This window comes from Triturus cristatus, chromosome 9 (assembly GCF_964204655.1).
Source record: "Triturus cristatus chromosome 9, aTriCri1.1, whole genome shotgun sequence".
Lineage (NCBI taxonomy): Eukaryota > Metazoa > Chordata > Amphibia > Caudata > Salamandridae > Triturus > Triturus cristatus.
Window position 1 is genome coordinate 92,591,408 of NC_140592.1, and position 19,885 is coordinate 92,611,292.

At 42.1% G+C, this 19,885-nt stretch overlaps 1 protein-coding gene across 2 annotated transcripts in view; it reads right to left on the minus strand.

The window, feature by feature from the left end:
• LOC146797468 (protein SSUH2 homolog) overlaps positions 1 to 19,885 on the minus strand; it is a 121,011-nt gene that overhangs the window by 52,998 nt on the left and 48,128 nt on the right. The window contains exons 6-7 of one of the 2 annotated variants that reach the window (XM_085627558.1): positions 10,186 to 10,304; positions 5,850 to 5,912 (exon numbers count right to left, since the gene is read on the minus strand). In XM_085627558.1, coding sequence (XP_085483684.1) covers positions 5,850 to 5,912; positions 10,186 to 10,304 — 182 coding nt within the window. The remainder of the gene's footprint in view (positions 1 to 5,849; positions 5,913 to 10,185; positions 10,305 to 19,885) is intronic. The other variant, XM_085627559.1, reaches the window with a different exon arrangement.

Genomic DNA, 19,885 nt, shown 5'->3' on the forward strand with positions numbered 1-19,885 from the left:
TGCCAAAGGCTTCCCGATGCTCAGGCACAAGACAGGAACCAACAGTCAAACAGGCAGATTAACCCATGTCAAAGAGCCAAGTCTTCAGCTGAGACCTAAAATCTGTCCTTTTCCAGGCGCCGCAAGGCTGGAGGAAGTGAGTTCCATGCTTTGGAGACCAAAACCGACAGAGAGAAGCCCAACCTAGTATTCAGGCGAAACCCCGCTGTAACTGACGCTCTTAAGGCACGCCTAGGTTGGGAGAGCTGAAGCCTGTTACACATATATTTAGGGGGGGGGGGGGGGGGGCTGGGTGATGAAAAGCAAAAAAAAAAATAACTGAGGCTTTAAATATAATACACTTTTTGATAGGAAGCCAATGCAGCTTTCTCAGAAGAGGACGTGCTGATTGCGATTTTAGGAGTTCCAAGATTAATTGATCGGCTGCATTTCACACAGTGTGCAGGTGGTGTAGCTGACACGATGGCAAACCCAGATAGAGGGTAATGGCATAATCCAATCTAGAGGAGATGGAAGCATGCACAATGGTTTTACTCGTATCCAGGGGGACAAATTCCAATGATTTCAAGAGGACTTGCACGAAAATGCAACAGTGACCGCAATAGTGAGTGGAGAGTTTAGAGAATATGCACAGGTTTGTTGAGCCCTTGTCACTGACGTTCATAGGAGTCTATTTCCAAAATACTGGATCTGATCACGGCAAAGGCAGCAACCCTGCACCTACAACCACTCTAGGGATACAGAAGATTGGGGAGGTTCTCAATTCAATCCGGATTGGAGCATATGCATTTAGGAGTCTGCAAATCCCAAGAAACTGGATGGTGTAAAATCCCACCTGCTCTAGCACCTTGGTTACAATGACTCACAGCTTGCTTGTGTTTTTAACTCATGGCTGTAGATATAAATGGACAGTGATCTGGTCAGAAATGTACAGCCATATACACTCTATGCGAAGCTGATTATGGGTAATTCATGCGTTTTCTGTTTGCAATTGTTTCCTATGAAGATACATCTTATGACAGGAATTTGTAAGAACAACATGTATCTGCCCCGTCGATTAGCACAGAGTTGTAAAGGTTGCCTGCTGACACATGGTGTGAACTGCAAGTTATGAGCCTGACTCCAGACAAGGTGTGATCAGACTTTCATCTTTACAAGCTGGATAATGTGAGACATAAATTAGCTTTTTGTGTACAGTCCTTAGAAAAACAGTATAGAAGAAACACTGAGTAAAAACTAGCTATTATGATTGTGACTTTGATTTGCCACTTTACACACAGAGAAGAATGTACACTATAATAAAAGCTAATGTATTTAACACATTTAGGTCTTGTGTTTACCTCTACCACTCATGCCAGGTCCAAGACACCCATCAGCATCTGGATGTGGCACCCTCTTCACATGAAATCTAAGGGCTGGTGAGTATAATTTAATGGTTTAAAACATTAACTTTGACTGCTACAGCTTACAATTATTACATTATCTTATGCAACATGTTTTTTGAATAATGTAAAAATCACTAGTTGTGTTCTTCTCAAGTACATGCTAAAATATCGGAAGTGCCTAAAAATCCATTTCTGTATGAAGCCTCTTCCACAGAAGATGGTATGAGGCCGACAGCACATGTTAACTTGAAGCGCAACAACTTAACACGCTGCAAAGAGGTCACATCTGTGATTGATTACGAGTAGGTATGGGTTTGATCATAGGCATCAATTAGAGGAAGCCACTGGTAGCAGGGTCTCAATGGTAATGCGGGCACTCTGGAAATGGCCGAAGGGCCGGTAGCCAGCTGTGGGCTGCTTTTTTGGGCAGACTGAGGCTGTCTGTGCTGTTAGGATGCTGCCAGCGTCCCAGTTGGTGCCTGAGTGGCCTTTCCAGAGGCAGATGGACAGAGGTATCACTCCCTTTCTCTCGCTGGGCCGGCCCAATAACGAATGCTGATTGAGCGGGGGTAGGGGACCTGAGCAGAAGTGGCCTCACTGCATTCATGTGTGGCTCAGCAGTGTGCCCTAATCTGTGCATTTTTTTCCCATGGAAGTGAAGTTACTAAAACTTGCCCCCATCCCCTTTCTTTTCATAAAACTTAGCTGGAGCAATGTTTTGCGGAAAGGCAATAAGCAAATGTGGGCCACCTTTTTTTGGCGTGCCCCGGACGATTTTTTATCCCAATCCAACCCTGACTGGTAGCTTTTCTTACCTCTGGCTGGCCCTTTGGTTACCCTGGCACGGCCTTCCCTAACTCCGGTCTCAGGGCTCACAAAGGCAGCAACAGGAAGTGGAAACAAGCATTTGCAATGCAATTGGTCTTGCCTTTGGGAACTTATATGTATTTAGCTATGCAGCACATTAGCCTGGGTGCTGAAACATCTAATGTTCTTTAACACGGAGGTAAAGAAAGCACCAAACTGCGTGACATGCCAGGTATGGGAACACATAGAGAGAAATATTGCTCTTCTGCTGGGAATGGTAAAGTCGTAAGCTCTGTTTTTAATATAAAATCAGGGCCTTTGTGGTCATATCACTGAAAATACAAGATTTGAAAAAAATATTATTGTCTACTGGTGCTCGTGGAAGACAATTTCTATAGACTGGAATCTAGAGAATGCTAAAGTGATTCTGGTATTTTACTGACCTCTGCAAGTCGTTTTCAATCAAGAAAGTTAAATAGAGGCAGTTTCCAGAAAGATTTTAAAAAGAAAGTCCATCAGCAGAAAGCAATTCTGGTATTTTACTGGCCTCTAATCGTCATTTTCTATCAAGACAGTTAAATAGAGGCAGTTGAACAGAAAATAAGTCCCTAAGTGGAAGCACACAAGTCCTAGGGATGATCTCCAGAGCCCACAAACTATATACACATATAAGTATATACTAAAGTACATACAAGAGATCTTGAATGCTTAACCTAAAAAAATGTGTTCCATCAAGTCAGCAATGGAAGGATACAACTCATCCAATTATAATGCTTTGAGAGTGAAATACTCCTGAGTAGGAAAAACACAAGATTAGGGAAGAAAAACATTGAATAAAAGAGACAGCCAGCTAGACAGCACAACTGAGCCTTACAGTCATGAGCAACAGGCTGACACAAAGTCCTAACTTGAATAAATATTATACATTGGTAACAATAGGTCTGCTAACAAGCCGCTAAAGCGGTCTGTAGTCCAGACAAAAAAATGTATTTTGACAAAGCCGTGCCATTTGCAGTCTCACCATTTAAGTAAGACCCAGTGTGAATTCACCAGACGACTTAATTTTTATATCTGAGCACCCCATGTTCTGCATAAACTGTCCAGAGAACATATCTCTTTCCATAATTTCATTTGAAGTGGGGGTTAACAGACTGTTTCCCTATCCCTTCTCCAGTGGACATCCTGAGTATTGCAGTAATAGTAATGGATGTTTACACGATGGACCTGTATCGACATTTATAACAATGGAAATTATTGAAGGTCAGTGGTTATACCTCAAATATGTTACGTGAAAATCTATGGTCTTCTGCCTAACACGAGCTTCTTTGTTTGCTCATTTAGTACCATCATATTGGGTCGTAGGGACACGTTATTTGCAGCACTTAGAGATAGCAAACATGTGGAAAGAAGTATTGTATAAAAACAATTATAAACATTTTGAAGCAGCACTGCCATGTTTTCCAGGTCCATATGTGATGTGCTGCTCCAGTCAATTCAAAGGAAAAAAACTGTCCAAGAGCAGCACATTAGGCATGAACACAAGAAACTTGGCAACTGTATGGAAGGCAGAAAATTACCACAGGATACAAAACACCTTATCTGTCCCAAGCCAGTGGCATAACCAGTACCACTGAGCCTAATGCAAGGAAAGTAAATGAACCCCGAATATGATGCTTATCCGACTTCATGTCATGGGCACACTATTACACCATATAGGCTTTCATGCACCAACCAACGCATTGTGGGTTATGGTGTACTTCCATTCAGCTGATTAGGGTAATGTAATTATAGCAACTATTTTTCTTTTTTTGCATTTTTTATTTAGCTCAAACTCGACCTGAAGGCAGTGGAGCCTTCAATGAGCACCAGTTGCATTTCACAAGAGGACACATTCATTTTCGGTAGGCACAAGATTAAGGGCCATATGTAGATAAATTATATTTACCGATTCATAAAAACTGAATTTTACCGATTCGGTATTTATGAATCGGTAAATAGTATGTAGGTAAACAATCGGTAATTATTACCGATTCGGTAAATATCGATATTTATGAATAGGTATTTACCGAATCGGTAATAATGCATCCCTTCCCATTCATTCCTATGGGCCTGGAGGCCCATAGGAATGAATGGGAAGCCATTTACTATTACCGATTCGGTAAATACCGAATCGGTAATAGGGGAAGCATAATCATGGGTGGCAGGGTGTCACATTGACACCCTGTTGCACCCCTGATTCGTGCATGTGTGCACATGTGGCGCACATACATGCCCTAAGGGCATGTATGTCTGCCACATGGCACTTTTAAAGCAGCCAAATTTAGCTTTTTGAAAGGTATTCGTTATTTAACATCAACCTGTAGTTGGTGTTAAATACCGAATCCTTACTACTGAAATTCACTCACTTGAGTGCTCCCTACATATGATTTAAGGATTCGGTACTTTACCGAATCTGTATTTTACCGATTCAGGTATTTTACCGATCCCTTACCGATTCGGTAAATTACCGAATCCTTAAATCATGCCTCCTACATCCCAAATGCCTAAATACCGGTCGGTAACGGGATATTTACCGAATTTCGGCCGTTACCGACCGGTATTTAGCTACCTACATGAGGCCCTAAGTGATTTGCCCAGAATCACAGGATGTCGAGCCTACGCCGAGACTCGAACCCGGTTCCTGCCCGATTCCACGGACGTCAGCTCTGGCTGTACTATAGAACCAGACTCCCTCTCGAAGATATGTCCTCGAGTAATGGCTGTCTGAATTGTCGTGGTATTAACGCGTTGCATTGTATGCAGGGACTGTGTCAGCAGAGTCACTCCAGTGAATCAAGCTTTTTTTAAATATCAGAGCAGGCCACAGTAATGGCTCTGGAGAGGGGAAGTAGTGTAACCCAAGAGCAGGCAGGGTCTCCAGCGCACCCTACGTTAATCCCATCAGGATGGCCATAACTGGGACCATTTGGACTGGCGCCCCTCTCCCCCATATCAGGAGCACCATACATCACTTTATGGGAAGGAACGGGCTCTCTCTTATCGGAAGAATCATAAAAACAAGCATTGGCAATGCAATAGGACTCGCATTTACGCGAAACCTATTGCATTGCAAATGGCAATGCGTGCAGGCGACGAGGCACGAGGGGGGTGGCGAGAAGGCATCGGACTGCAGGAGGGGGGGCACGGGTAGAAAGGAGTCTGTGCTGTAAAGGGGCCAGTAACCATGGAAGGATACAAATGACTAACATGACTGTCATGGGGAGGAACTAACAAGCTTAAAACCAATCAGAAGGCAGCATTTATAACCTAAGCCAATGAAGAAGATGGGCCGGAGAATGGGCGGAGCTTCCACGAAGCTTCCACACTATAGTGTATATTGCATGCCTCGCCAAGTGATGGCAGCGCATTCGCGCTGCAACGCTAGGCGAGACCTAAAAATGGAGTTCGAAGAACCCTGTTTACTTCCGGAGGTTTCTACTCATACTTTTTCTCCAGACTCTCAGCAGCAGAAAAGCTGGTCAGGGGCAAAAGGTGTCAACATTGAACATAATCAGAGGCCAAAGAGCACATGGGATTTTTATCACTAGCCCTGCCATGTTGGCAAATCAATTTATGGTCCTGATGCTCTAAAACCCTGAGCAACGCCACCATACTCACCCGTCCACTGCCGCCGCAGGTCCAGCAAATCACCCTTCCTGTCCCACTGCATCTGTGACATGTCTAAAATCAAGTAAATTAGTTGCAAAGTGAAACACAGTGGAAAATACTGTACAAACATAAGCACAATAATCAGAATACGCAAAGTGATAAGTATAATGTTACAAGATGCTTATTTGAAGTTGGAAATATATTGAGCTTACTACCTCGTGTCACCCAATGTATGAGACACTGGTAGAAACATGTGAGTATTCGGCAGGTGGGCACCGGTCCTGCTTCGAACCCCCACTAAGAGCACCCAATTCACATTTATTAAAAACATTTTTACTTGTGGGTACCCTTGTACTGCCTCGGTATCCACCCCTCCAACTTCACCTCCACTGTCCACAGTAGCATGCAAGTTTCCTCAGCGAAGCTTCACCTTTGACTGCTGTGGAACTATGGCCATTCTGCATTCTGTGGGACTACTGTGATACCGGGGTCTGAAAAACATATTTATTAATGTTGACCTTGGGGGTCCCTCTTGGGTCCTCTAAAGAAGTGCTGGGAGTCAGGGTATCCCTACCCTGCCCCATTATACTATTTAAAATTCTTTTTTTCAGAACACAGCAAATTACTTTTTCAGTACTGTAATGGCAGGGGCTACATTTTCCTCAGTATTTAATCCACCCAATCGGATCACTTCAGATTGTGAGACTAGTCCTGTGGAATCAAAATGGTCGAAGGGAGAAAAAAATTATCTTGGTCAGAGAGAGGGCCTTATTTTGAAAACTTTTGGTACCATGGGATTCTTGTTGGACCACCTATTCAGATATATCTAACATTTAACCCCTTTATGCGAATACCTATTTAAATGTGAATTTCTTGGTAATGGCTGAATGTACCTAAATCAAATGACCATAAGGGCACTCTGAGTACAATTTTCAGTTCATGTCAAGTTTGATATAATTCTGTTCAGCTGCTTTCTCTGTATTGGAAAGCACATTTTTCTATAGAATAAAAATTGAAATTAATGTTTTGTGGGTGACTTCGGTGGGCACTGTCGCACACACCAGAGGAATGACGGATAGTGTCCCCAGTGCCATAAAGGCTTGGAGAGAGGGTGCGTGCCCTCCTTACCTTTTTAAAAAAAGAAAAGGCGCCAGGAGATGGGGTTCTGAGGCTTGTACTGGCTCATGAGTGGGCCAAATGCCCCTCTACCTTTAATTCTAAAGAAAGCTCCATGGGATGGGGTCCCCGGGTCCGGCAAAGGCTCGGGAGGGGGGGAGCATGCAATCCCATCCCCTTTAATTAAAAAAATAAGTTATGGGTGTACCGGGTGGGCACTAGGACACCCAATATAATTTTTTTTAATGTGACTAATATATGAGCGGCAGGAGGCGCTCATTTATTATTCACTGCTCCTAGGAGGGAGCACCCTATAATGCCTTCGGGCATTCTATTAAACAATACTTTTATGCTTGATATGCTCCTAGAAGTGGCAGGGGCACCACCAAGCATTTTTGTTATGTTGTGGGGAGCTGCAGGAAGTGAAGCAGCACCCCCGCAAACTTCGAAAAAAGAGCATATTTACGAGCCTCCTGCACTGCCGAAGCATCACTTTTTGTGACACTCTTGTATACAAAATCATATCTATGAGGCCACGCGCAGCCACTATGCGTGGCTTTGAATGGCCTCATAGATATGGAGTAAGACAAGGCAGTGCAAATCACTGCGTTGCCTTACTCTGCACTTGAGAGGCATTCCATGGGTGTTGCAGTGGATTTTCCCATGCAACACCCCTGGGTTTTGACACTGCGGAAGATTTACAAGAACATGTAAACCTGGTGCCAGGGTGCCTGCGTTGGCGCTAGACAGCCAAAACTGCACCACCGCAGGAAGAAAATACAGAAATGCATCTATTGCATAAATGCAGTGCATTCCTGCCCTTTCACTTTGGCACAGGGCACTGCAGCAAGTTGTTTTATTCCCGTAAATGAGGGCTTAAGTCTCCTGGGTCATTAAACCCATGACCAGCAGGAGAACTTACCATGTTTTCTAAAAGTACTCAGAGGCGGTGCTCTATTCTCTTCAGCTGAAGTGCAAGGCCCTCTTGTTGTTGTTTTTATGATTTAATTTTGTAGGCTGAAAAATGTTTAAGAAAGACTCAGAGGAATGTTGGTTTTATTTGAAAAAGATCTGTCTCTGAGTCCTTCTTTTAAAAATGTTCATTCTACAAAATGCAATAATAAATACTCTGTTAAAAGAAAGACTCACAGACACGTTGTTTATTAAAACTTAATGAAATATTATGAAATATTACATTGTGTGAACTCCTGAAATATACATTTGTTTGAAAAATGTGGGTGATTTTTGGAGAAAGATGATTGTCTCAGTTCTCACTTTTTGTATTTCAGTGTTGTGATTCTTTGGCAAAGTCAGTACGTCTATTTGAGTGCAGTCAAGACCTGTGAGACCAATCGCATGCTGTGCATGGGGTGGGTGTTAGCTACAGGCCCTACTCTGCAGCCAACCCCATGGTGTACACAGTCAAAGGCTGTGTGCGGAAAGAGGTTGGCTGCCTGTGGGAAGATTCTTGCTTTGAGGGGTTTGGTTGCAGGCCAGGCCCTGCGCCATCCCCCACCACTCATGTCGAAGGCTGTGCACAGCAGGGAGTTGATTTTACTTACGCTAATAAAATATTACTATACGTTAAAAAACCATAGAAAGTCACTGAAAAAACAAAGGTTAAAGTGACACTATAGTTAGGTGAGAGGGAAAGTTACAGTTACTAGGGATAACTATAACTGGTGAATTTCTTTGGTGGTTTTAGTTTGAAATGTTACGTTGTCACTGAAATTTTCACCTAACTGTGACATCACTTTAACCTTTTTCTATTTCTCAGTGACTGTATAGACAGACAGACAGATAGATAGATAGATAGATAGATAGATAGATAGATAGATAGATAGATAGATAGATTGATAGATAGATAGATAGATAGATAGATAGATAGATAGATAGATAGATAGATAGATAGATAGATAGATAGATAGATAGATAGATAGATAGATAGATAGATAGATAGATAGATAGATAGATAGATAGGTAGATAATCACTCCTTATTCTTGCAAGACAGATGAGCACTTCTAGCTTTTGGGTGCAAGTCCAATATCAAATTACACAGAAGTTATCATCCAAGTAGAAGTAGGACAAGAACATCACTCCAGGTCCAGTAATGTTATATTGTATGGTTAGCACATTTTGCTTTGCTATCTTTATCAAAACCATTACAAGATCTATGCCCTAGCCCCTTTAAATAAAGTATGTGCTCATGCACATGGGGAACAGACTCTACATATTGCATCCATTCCTTCACAAAAAAATCAGGTGGATGTACATTGTATTTCAACGTCAATACATACCACATGGGTGATTTTAAATTGATGGCATAATACACATTTATATATTGATGTGGCAATGTTGGCATCAAATTACATTTACGTAGTACGCTCACTTGGTTGGTGGATTTTAGCACCTATGAAATAATGTACATGAAGATCAGACATCTAGTAAAATAGCCATGGAGGTAGAAGATGTATTTTATGTTCTCAGTCTCAAATGCCTTACATTTATCACTTGTTAAAAAGTATCATTTAAACTGTTATACATTTTGTAACAAGTAGTTTTCTGACTTTATGAAACCAGAAATAGGTGAATAAAATCCTATGCCATTAGAATGATCTTGGTTTGCGAAATACTTGCTAGACCAAATTTTGGCAATTGGTCTCCTGAGCTGTCCTCTAATTGTCTCAGTGTGTGGGATCATAAGAGCAACAGTGAACATAAACAAAAGGCTATCAGAAAGGTTACATATTTAGAACTAAGCCTTTTAAAAACATAGATCCCAGGATACTAAACGGGCATGCATAGACTACTGAATTGTTCAATCTGTGATATATCTTTCAATTTTGATGATAACTTCTGTGCAATATATATATATATATAAATAGAGGATACTATGCCACAGACTGAAGATCTGCCAGCCTCAGGTAGAGTCAGGCAGACTTTCATTATGTAGACGGTGGAGACTACTCCATCTCCGCCGCTGAAATAAGCCCAACAGAGTAAGGTTTGTCAGAAGTTTTAGAGTGGGTGAAAATATGGGCAGTTTTCAATGTTAGTCACTGGCAGGTGAAACCTGGCGGTAAGGAGCACTGAAAACTGAAAATACACCCCTCGCCATGGAAGGAAATTCACATTGTGATGGGGGAATTCCTTTTTTTGATTTTCTAAAACAAAATCCCCCTTTAGCTTTTTTTTTTTAGAAATTAATGATGATGATTAATGACCTACCTCTACCGTTGAGGTGTGAGGCACTATGAAACTCTTTTCTCCTGCCTCAAACATGGGAGGAGTATCCACATTCATCTCCCAGAGAGACGGAGGAGTGCCATTCGAGTCTATCTCTGTACCTGAGGCACAAAAACACAGGATTGTTATGAGTCATCCAAATCCATCAAATCATTTAAATATGAGGTCAATGAATCAAAACAATATGTATTTCTGACTTAGGCGAAATCTATTTGGGTAGATAAAAATGATGCTGTATAATAATCAATCTTTACTAGGAAAAAGGAAATACTTATCTGCTCCAACAATGGCAAACAGAACTTTGACACCCAAAATCTAAACAGGCCCAAAGTCATTAAGACAATTCATAGATGCTTATTTTTATGGAGAGGTCTATGAATTGGGCTAGCGGGGCCCTACTGGTTAAAGACAATGATAGTTGGGCCTGCCTGAAGCTTGTAGACATTGCAGTTCACCCTGTAGAATAGAAATATGCTGAATGTCTTAGCATTGTGTGTGTGTTTATCTATATATCTGTCTGTCTGTCTATCTATGTATCTCTGTTGCCATTGGGTAGTTATAGTTAGGCCAGTGCGCCAATGGGAAATGCCTTTTTTGTATTGCTAATAACTTTGGTGCAGGTTGATGAACCCTCACAGAATTCTCCAAAGAGGTATTCTTTTTTACCCAGTTTGTGCATAGAGAATTTCTAAGTGACCCATCAAGTAGGGGCTGAGAAAAAGGTGGGGGGAGAGAGGAGGGTGGTCCCAAAACATAAAATCCCCATGCATTTTTCATAGACTTTTTGAACAGCGCTACTGCAACTACTGCTGAATGGAATTACACCAAGTTTGGCAGGAAGCTAGATCTTTGTCCAGAAAGTTTGCTTTTAATGATTTGGTGTTAACGCATAAAGCAGTTTTTGAGATATTAAGGATTAAGGATATTTGTATATCTGGAGGGTTGGGTTCGAGGGGCTCCCGCAAGAGTCTGTCTAACCAATTTCACATAGGAGAGCCTTCTGATTGGCCCAACTGGGTTTTTTCCTTTGGGCCAACTTGCTCACATGGGAGCAAGGTTCCTGTGGGAAAAAGCACTCTGATTGGCTGCCTGCAACATGAAAACAAATGTAGCAGGCAGCCATTACAGGGTTCAGGGACTTTATCCACTGTCCTCAGTGTACCAATGAAAAACAATATAAGGTGGATACCCTAGCCCTTGTGGGGGGTCAACATAAAAAAAGTGTAATAAAAGTTGCGAATCCGCTTGAATCCTGCGGGATAGCAGCATATTGTTTAAAAAAAGGAAACACTTGCCTGCACTTTAAATTTAAGAAATTTGACCCCTGGTGTGTGCCAGGGCCTGAGAGTCTGCAATATTATATATATGGGGAGGAGGCATCAGTGGCACCTCCTCCCCGAGCCACTCAGGACCCCGGGGACTACATCCCCCAGGGCGAAGTGCACTTTGAAGGAGAGGTAGCATGCAGCTCCCCTCCCTGAGCCACTCAGGGCCCCCATATTTAGGGCTAAGTGCACTTCAAATCAGAGGGGGCACATGACGCGCCTTCCCCAAGCCTCTGTTGGGCCCAACTGGGGCCAAAAAACTACAAAATGGGGAGGGGGCACACACCCCTTCCCCATAGTGGTATCCACCCCAGGGACCCCCAACCACCAGGACGTGATTCTACACAGTGTCCTTGGAAACTGCACCTCAGGACACTCTGGTTCTCTGTGCCTTAGACTGCAGGTATACTTGTCCACCCTCTCCTAGGCAGGGAAGACTGCTGGCACCTGCCCATCAGGAGCAGTAGAAACATGCTGCTCATGTCCGGGTGGTGGCAAAGGAAAGGTGCTGGCCAATATGGTTATGCTTGGGGTGCCTCTAGAAGCGTCAGGGGCACCACCAAGCAGTTGTTTAATGTTGTGGAGGGCTGCAGGAACTGAAGCACCCCCCAGCAACATTACAAAAAAAAAAGTAAGTCTCCTGGGTCATTAAAACCATGACCCCAGGAGAACTTACCATCCTTTTTAAAAGCAATCCTAGCTGGAGCTCTATGCTCTTTAACTGGATTGTAAAATTTTAAAAGAAAGACCGAGAGACATGTTGGTTTGATTTAAAAAAAAAATATGCCTCTGAGTCTTTCTTTTAGCATTTTCAGTCCACATAATGCAATAATAATAACTATGATAAAAAAAAGACTCAGACTAATTTTCTTATTAAAACTTTATTAAATATGTTTATGATAAGCACTATTAATAAACATTGCATTGTGTGAATTACTGAAATAAACATTAGATAAAAAATAGTGGTGACTTTTGAAGAAAGATGATAATAGGCTCACATTTTATATTTTGGTGTTGTGACAAATTCTGCAAGTCTACCTGAGTGCAGCCAGGACCTGCTAGCTCAACCACATACTGTTCATGCCAGAAGGCCATCCATGGCATGGAGTTGGCTGCTTGCGAGGAGTTGGACGCAAGGCCTTGCCACAGGCCAGGCACTTCACCCAACCCCACAGCATGCATGGCTGAAGGCGTGGTTGGCTGTGCTCTAGGTTTGGCTTTAGGAATGGTAATAAAATTTTACTTTACGTTAAAAAAAAACCTAGAAATTCACTGAGGGTAAAGTGATGTCATAGTTAGGTGACAATTTCAGTCACAATGTAATGTTTTAAAATAAAAAAAAACTGAAATTTACCAGTTATATTTATCTCTAGAAACTATAACTCATACCCTGAGGTAACAATAGCTTTTGCCCTTGTCATGCACAGCTAATTATCCCACATCTTACACCACTCATGTCATGTCTGTGACATCATTGATAACATCATTGCAAAATTTGAAATTACATCATGGATGACAACACTGTGCATGGCGGGGATCGCGAGTAATAGTTACCTTAGGGTAACTGTTACACTGCACTGTTTACTTTTTTTTATTGTGGTTGGTGCTGGCATGAGTTCAAAAAGTGAATGTTATGTTTCACTTCAGGGAAATAAAATGCTCACCTATTCACTTTATTTGCACTGTAACTGAATTTATGTAGAGCTTACTACTCCTGACGAGGTGCTAAAGGTGACTACTATACTATTATGGAACTCAAGGTTAGTTAGTTAATCCATAACTTATTGCTCATTGCTGGTTATTGGGATTAACCTTGTGCTTTGAAGGTCACCATCCCATCTATTCGTGGTAGATTTGATTAAAAGAAGTTAGGTGGGATCAATAGTGCAAGCCATGTGAGTTAATGCAAATGGTTGGAGTGTGAACTGACACCAGCCTTATCCACGTGACCTAAAATAGGCTTTGCAGGATAGACTGTTCTGTTGCTTAAACTTAATGGTGGTTAGTGTGCGTGTGTTGGAGATAACCGGCAGTCTATGGTGTCAGACTGTCAAATCAGAGGTTCATTACTTAAAGCCTATGCCTGTGTCTAAATGTGTGCTTATATGTGTGTTGTATCTGTGCGATTCCGTGGGTTTTTTGTCAGTTGGCCTTGGTTCTATATGTGTGTTGTCTGCTTGTGCATCCACAAATACAATACAAAATACAGTTACACAACAACGAACACACCTATCTTTTTATATAGCGCAAACTAGACCCGAGAAATCAGGTATCAGAGCACTTTACATGAGCACCAGTTTTGTTACAGAAGGACACATTAATTTTTTTGTTAGGCACAGGGAGATTAAGGGGCATATCTACAACGCGGCGATAGAAAAAGGCCGAAAAGCGCCTATAATTTTATCGCCTAATTAGCAAGGTCACGCTAACGCGTGAAACCTTGCATTAGCGCACGAATTCCTAACGCCCAGCTTTGCATCTCTAATGAGATGAAAAGTGGGCGTTCCTGACCTGACATGACAGCGACATTTCTCCTTTCATCAAGCCCCACGCTATTAAGCATAGCGGCAAGAAAAGTAGCGATAACCCCTGTTATCGCTACTTTCCTTACGCCTGCTTCAGGGCTGACTTAGCCATGATATCCTATGGAAGGTGGATATCATGGCTCAGTTTGTGCGGCCCTATCAACAAGCTAACGTCACATTTCGTGAGATTATCGCTGGGTTTCCAGCGATAATCTCACGTTAGGCAGTTAGCGCTAGGATTTTTATCGCTTTTGAGATAAGCGTTGCTAATAGCACGCTATCTCAGTGATAAAAATCCACGTTAGCCGGCGATAAATATCCTAGCGCTAAGTGCGCTTAGCGATAATTATCGCCGGTTGTTGCTGATATGCCGCTAAGTGATTTGCCCAGAATCACAGGATGTTGAGAGTTGTTGCCGAGACTCAAACCTGGTTCCCCAGCTTCTAGGTCGACCACTCTAGCCATAAGGCTGCATCCTCTACTGAAATGAGCCAGACTTATTGTTTTGCAAATGGTTATTTTTTTGTTGTTTTGCAAGGGCCAACCAGTTCCATGCATGGTGCTACCAGAGTGTTATATTTCTTTAGCATTCCAAGATGGCTGGTGTACTTTATATGCATCGACCACCCTGGAACAATACACAATGCTAAAACATTTCAAAAACATTCCAGGATAACGGTATGTGCATGGCTGTCTGTGCATGCATGAGCAGCTATTCTTGAATGTTTAGGTGTTTATTGTTCACTAATGCTTGCCAGCGCTGGCAACACATATATTTGTGAAGCCATGACCAGACTGCTTTGCTTTACCAGTGCTTGTTTGTTACAATATTTTCTTATGAGTTCTAGTCAGGTCCGAGACAGATATTTCCTGTCGCCAATCACAATCAATTTCTCTTTTGTTCCTACCATAGCTTGATAGTTCCCACGAATCCATGAATCTACAAGGGTGGAGTGAAGCACACCTCACTTCCTGTAACAGGTGATGCTCCTTCTGGTTCCTTGATATTGGTGTCTTTGGGGGGAGGGCCAGGGACCAGGAACTGAAGATGTAAGAGACTTGCAGCCTAACTTGAGGTGCATGGACCAGAGAAACAGGCCTGGATTCGAGAAGATGGGCAACAAGAAGGTAGCTTTTCTTAAATGGCTGAAGCCACTTGCATCAGCTGGACTATGGCAACTGCGGCCAATACTAAGGACCAAAAATTCAAATATCTACATGATCTCATGCACGGCTTTTATTTTATCTTTCGTGAATCACACATATCTGACACATTAATGCAAGCGACCTCACTTCTTTTTTATACATATTTATTGATTTTCATTGTAAAAAACATAGATGTCACATGCAGGACAAGGACATCGATTCACCAAAATGTGCCAAGGAAAGCAGAAGTGACATCACAGGATATGACCCCTGACCCCAATCTTTCACAAACGTGATTTAACATGATAGCGTGATTAAAAGAGTAACAACATTTTGTTTCAAATCTGTTTATTGAATACACTTTGAACAGGGGATATCAAAAAAAGATACAGTGTAAAATACATCCCAAATAACATAATACACAATTGAAATCTTGCTGGGAGCAGGCATTAAAATATAGACCAAAACTGGATATGGGAGCAATAGAAGAGGAGGAAGGAAGGGAGTATTAACTGTCTCTTTAGCTTAAATTACAACTAAACAACGTTTTTAAGTTTGAGTTTATTAAAGAATAACAAGAAAAAGAACAGCAATACAATGAGTAGAACAAATCCTATTAAACATAAAAATATGTAGCAAAATAAGAATATATAAGGATAGTAACATCAAGCTGTATCCAAAAAGAAAAATGCACAATATAAACAATACAAGTAAACATCGTTTTTGAAAACAAAGTTGTATAAAGCACCATTTTGTGGGAGCCTTATGTGCCCAACCCCAGTGGAGAGACGGAACAAGTGGAGTTTGTGCACGTCTATGTAGTGCTTTACTCGTGTATTTACCGCTACGCATTATTGTTAGCAGATTTTGGGAAAAGTGTGTGTATACCTCAAGCAACAAATAGGGGAGGGATAGACGGACCCCAAATGAAGGGGACGGGAAGTGAAGGATGCGTTCAGGTTGTCAAGGAATCGCAAAACATTTGCGAATTTTTTATTACATCCCGTTTTGCAATTCTCAAATAGCGATTCCCTAAAAATCGCTATTTGAGAATTGCAAAAACGGAACTTGATACATATGCCCCCTAGAGATCTATCTCTGTTATAATCAGAATGTGTGAGCCTTTGAAACCCAACTGTTGTACACAAGAGCACTTTTAAGAAACAATGTAATGATGCCATTTAGTTGTGTTGTATTGCACCACATCCTGCATAATTCTAGTTTTGGCCTAAAGCGCACCCTGATGTGCAGCCCAGAGGTGCAGCCCAGCAGCCAATGCCAAGTGTTCAGTGAGAGGCACATTGGATTTCTTTCCACACTTGGAAGTAGCATTTGCGTGCCTATCAGCCATCATTAATCCCTTGGGTTACTTTTGTAATTTATTAATTTGCAAAATGACATTGAGCTCACATGCAGGATTTAAACATTTTTCCTAACAGAATAGATGATAAATCTAAGTTTGGTCCTCCGGCTTCTCACCGTGGGAGGCACCACTAGAACGATTGGGGTGGAATCATCTGCTTTCTTTTTAGGTCAAGCCTAGCGGCAGAGCGCATGCACTGCTCGCTCTGCGAGGCATGCTGTATTGGAGTATGCACTGGAAGCCCCGCCCACTCTCCGCCCATATTTGTCATTGCCCTGTGTCATTGTCCTTCCTACATGCTGGCTTGTGATTCGTAAATAGGCTTGTTGTCTGCAAGGCGTTCTGTATTGGAGTATGCACTGGAAGCCCCGCCCATCCCCCACCCATATTAGTCATTGGCTTGTGTCAGTGTCCTTCCTACGTGTTGGTTTGTGATTCGTAAATAGGCTTGTTAGTCCCTCCTTGGTACAGCTTTGTCTGCATTTGTGTCCTCCCATGAGGACTGGACCTTTTACTTGTGTTGATACTCAGCAACGTTTATTACTGGTTGGTGAGGACTATTTACTTAATTAATAGGTTCTTTGTTTAGTTGCAGAAGCATGCACGACGTGCCGTCTGTGTTAACAATGTTTTTTTCTAACAACGCGGCACATCGGTAATGGCGCCAGTGCGTCTTCTTTTTAAAATGTGGGTAATGCGAGTTAATTTAACGAAAAATATATATATATTTGTTTTTGCAACGTGGGATGCTTTAAGAATAATGTCCCGCGCTTTGCATTTGATAGGCTTTTATTTTGTGCACACACTACATTAAACATGCTGCTTATCCGGCATGTCTCAGCTCCGGTAGCTGCAAAAGATGTTCTATAGAAGAGTATCTTTTTAAAAGCATGAAAAATATGTTCATGCAATTAACAATATGTTAATGAATGAAGATATAAGTCAAACGAGGTTTTAGAGCTGTACCAGTGTGGTATGGTTGCAAGTTTATATAGTAGTATTTTTTCAAGGACAGTTGAAAAGCACTCCCCAAAAAGTTTTTTGCCTCTGGAAGCATATTTTGGACTTTCGGCTTCCTGCTCGGATGTGTGCCCAGAAACTTTGCTTGATTTAGTAACACTTAATGGCCTAGTCTTCTTAATTGTATTCTTATTTACTCTGAGTTCTAATCATCCTCACAACAGTCATTACTCTGAAGGTCCACACCTTAAGAGAGGGGACCACTATTCTTCATATAATAAAAGATTTCTTCCTTCAACGTTTAGAGCATCTTTTTTTGGTCTAGCCTACCGACAGCGCACATGCGCTGCCCACTCTGCAAGGCATTCTGTATTGGAGTATGCACTGGAAACACCGTCCACTACCATATTTGTCATTGTCTTGTGTCATTGTCCTTCGTAAATGCTGGCTTCTGATTCTTTAACAGGCTTGTTAGTCCTGCCTTGTCTGCATTTGTTACCTCCCATGAGGACTGGACCTTTTACTTGTGTTGGTACTCGGCAACTTTGATCACCAGTTGGTGAGAACTATTTACTTAATTAATGGGTTCTTTGTTTAGCTGCAGAAACATGCAGGATGTGCTGTCTGTGTTAGCATTGTTTTTATTTCTTACAAAGCGGCACATTGGTAAAGGCGCCAGCGCATCTTCTTTTCAAAATGCGGGTAATGAGGGTTAATTTAATGAAAAAACATTTATATTTATGTTTGCAATGTGGGACACTTTAAGAATAGCGTCCCGTGCCTTGCTTTTGTTAGGCTTTTATTTCGTGCACACACTAGGATCCCGGTTTTTACATGGCAGCAGAAGCTTCCTCACAACCCCCCTCCATGCCGATTCCACAACAATAGGGCGTGAGGCACAGGTGGAGCGCGCATGCGTGTGGCTCCGAGCAAGCCCTCCCCCACAAATGTTATTCACCGGTTAGAGGCTCCTGGTCCTTAGACAATTTCAGCTCGTGGCTATAGATAGGTAGGTGGGGGCTATCAGTCCACCGTAATCACACAGTTAAGGCAGAGGCTGCCTCCCATCCCCGCGCAGCTCTTTCCACGGACACCTCACGTACTCAGTGCTATTACAATGGACATCTGGTATAAAGAATGTAGCTGAATGTAGCTTTCAGCCTTGCAATGATCAACAAGCTTTTGCAATGCAATAGGTCTCGCATTGACGCAAGTTTGAGCTATTGGCATTGTAAATGACAATGCCTTTTATTTATGTTTTGGTTTTTAAAATATAAATAAAAGGCATTGTCATTTACAATGCCAATAGCTTAAACACGTGTAAATGCAAGACCCATTGCATTGCAAATGCTTGTTGCTACTGGTCACATGGAAAAGAATTTGGGTGAAATTAACATTTATGACAATGAGAGTTTCTGCCACAAGAGAAGATAAAAGAATCAGAAGTGGGTGCATGTAGAGATTAAATAACAAGAGGGAGGAGATATAGCGCCTCAGTGGATGCCATAACACCACTTGTGCAATCAATTCCTAAGAGGATGCATCCATAATCCAAGGTTAGACAAGAAAAGGCAGTGCTGTGGACACTCACCTCTTTGAAATGCTTCCAAAGAATGGGACGATGAACTGTGGCAAATGTTTCTTAAAGGTTGAACAAAATCTGCGTTTTGACTTCATCCAATCATTCTCTCACATCAGCCAGAATTGAGAGCATTACACATTCCATGCCTTGGTCCTGGTGAATGTTTGCCAGCCTAGGATGAGGCGGGCATGCTCTCCTACAAGAGCTTGATTTGGGAGGAAGCTGCCCCTTCCAATCTTAAGCCAGAAAGGGAAGTAGAGAAATAGGCTGGTGGTTAGAAGGGTCAGTGGTATCCAGCATGATCTTTTTTGCCTCTCTTATACTTTCAATTTCCTTTCATTCTGCTCCCCACCTCTTCCTGTTCCTACTCTAGTGTCCTCTCACTTTTTTGGGCACACCCTACCTCCTTTCTTTCTCCCATTTTCACTATTTGTCTTTTCTCCGTCACCCTTTCAAGATATCTCTATCCCTTTAGCCGCAAAACTCCCAATCCTGTCAGGTTAGTTTCTTATCCAGATTACTACTGTGCTTTAGTGCAGAGCTCAAAGGTGCTCATGGCTTATACAGTTCAGCTCAGCTGACGTAGTAGGATGCAAAGGCAGCAACATAGAGGGTTTCCCTCACAGAGAAGAGGTAAGCACGGACAGCAGCAGGGTAAGCTTCACTCATATTTACAGCATGTACTGCATGGGCAACAGTATACAGTAAGCTTCATTCACACAGGAGGCACAACACAAACAGGAGTCCAGGTTTTGCTCACACCAATAATAGTTACACCACA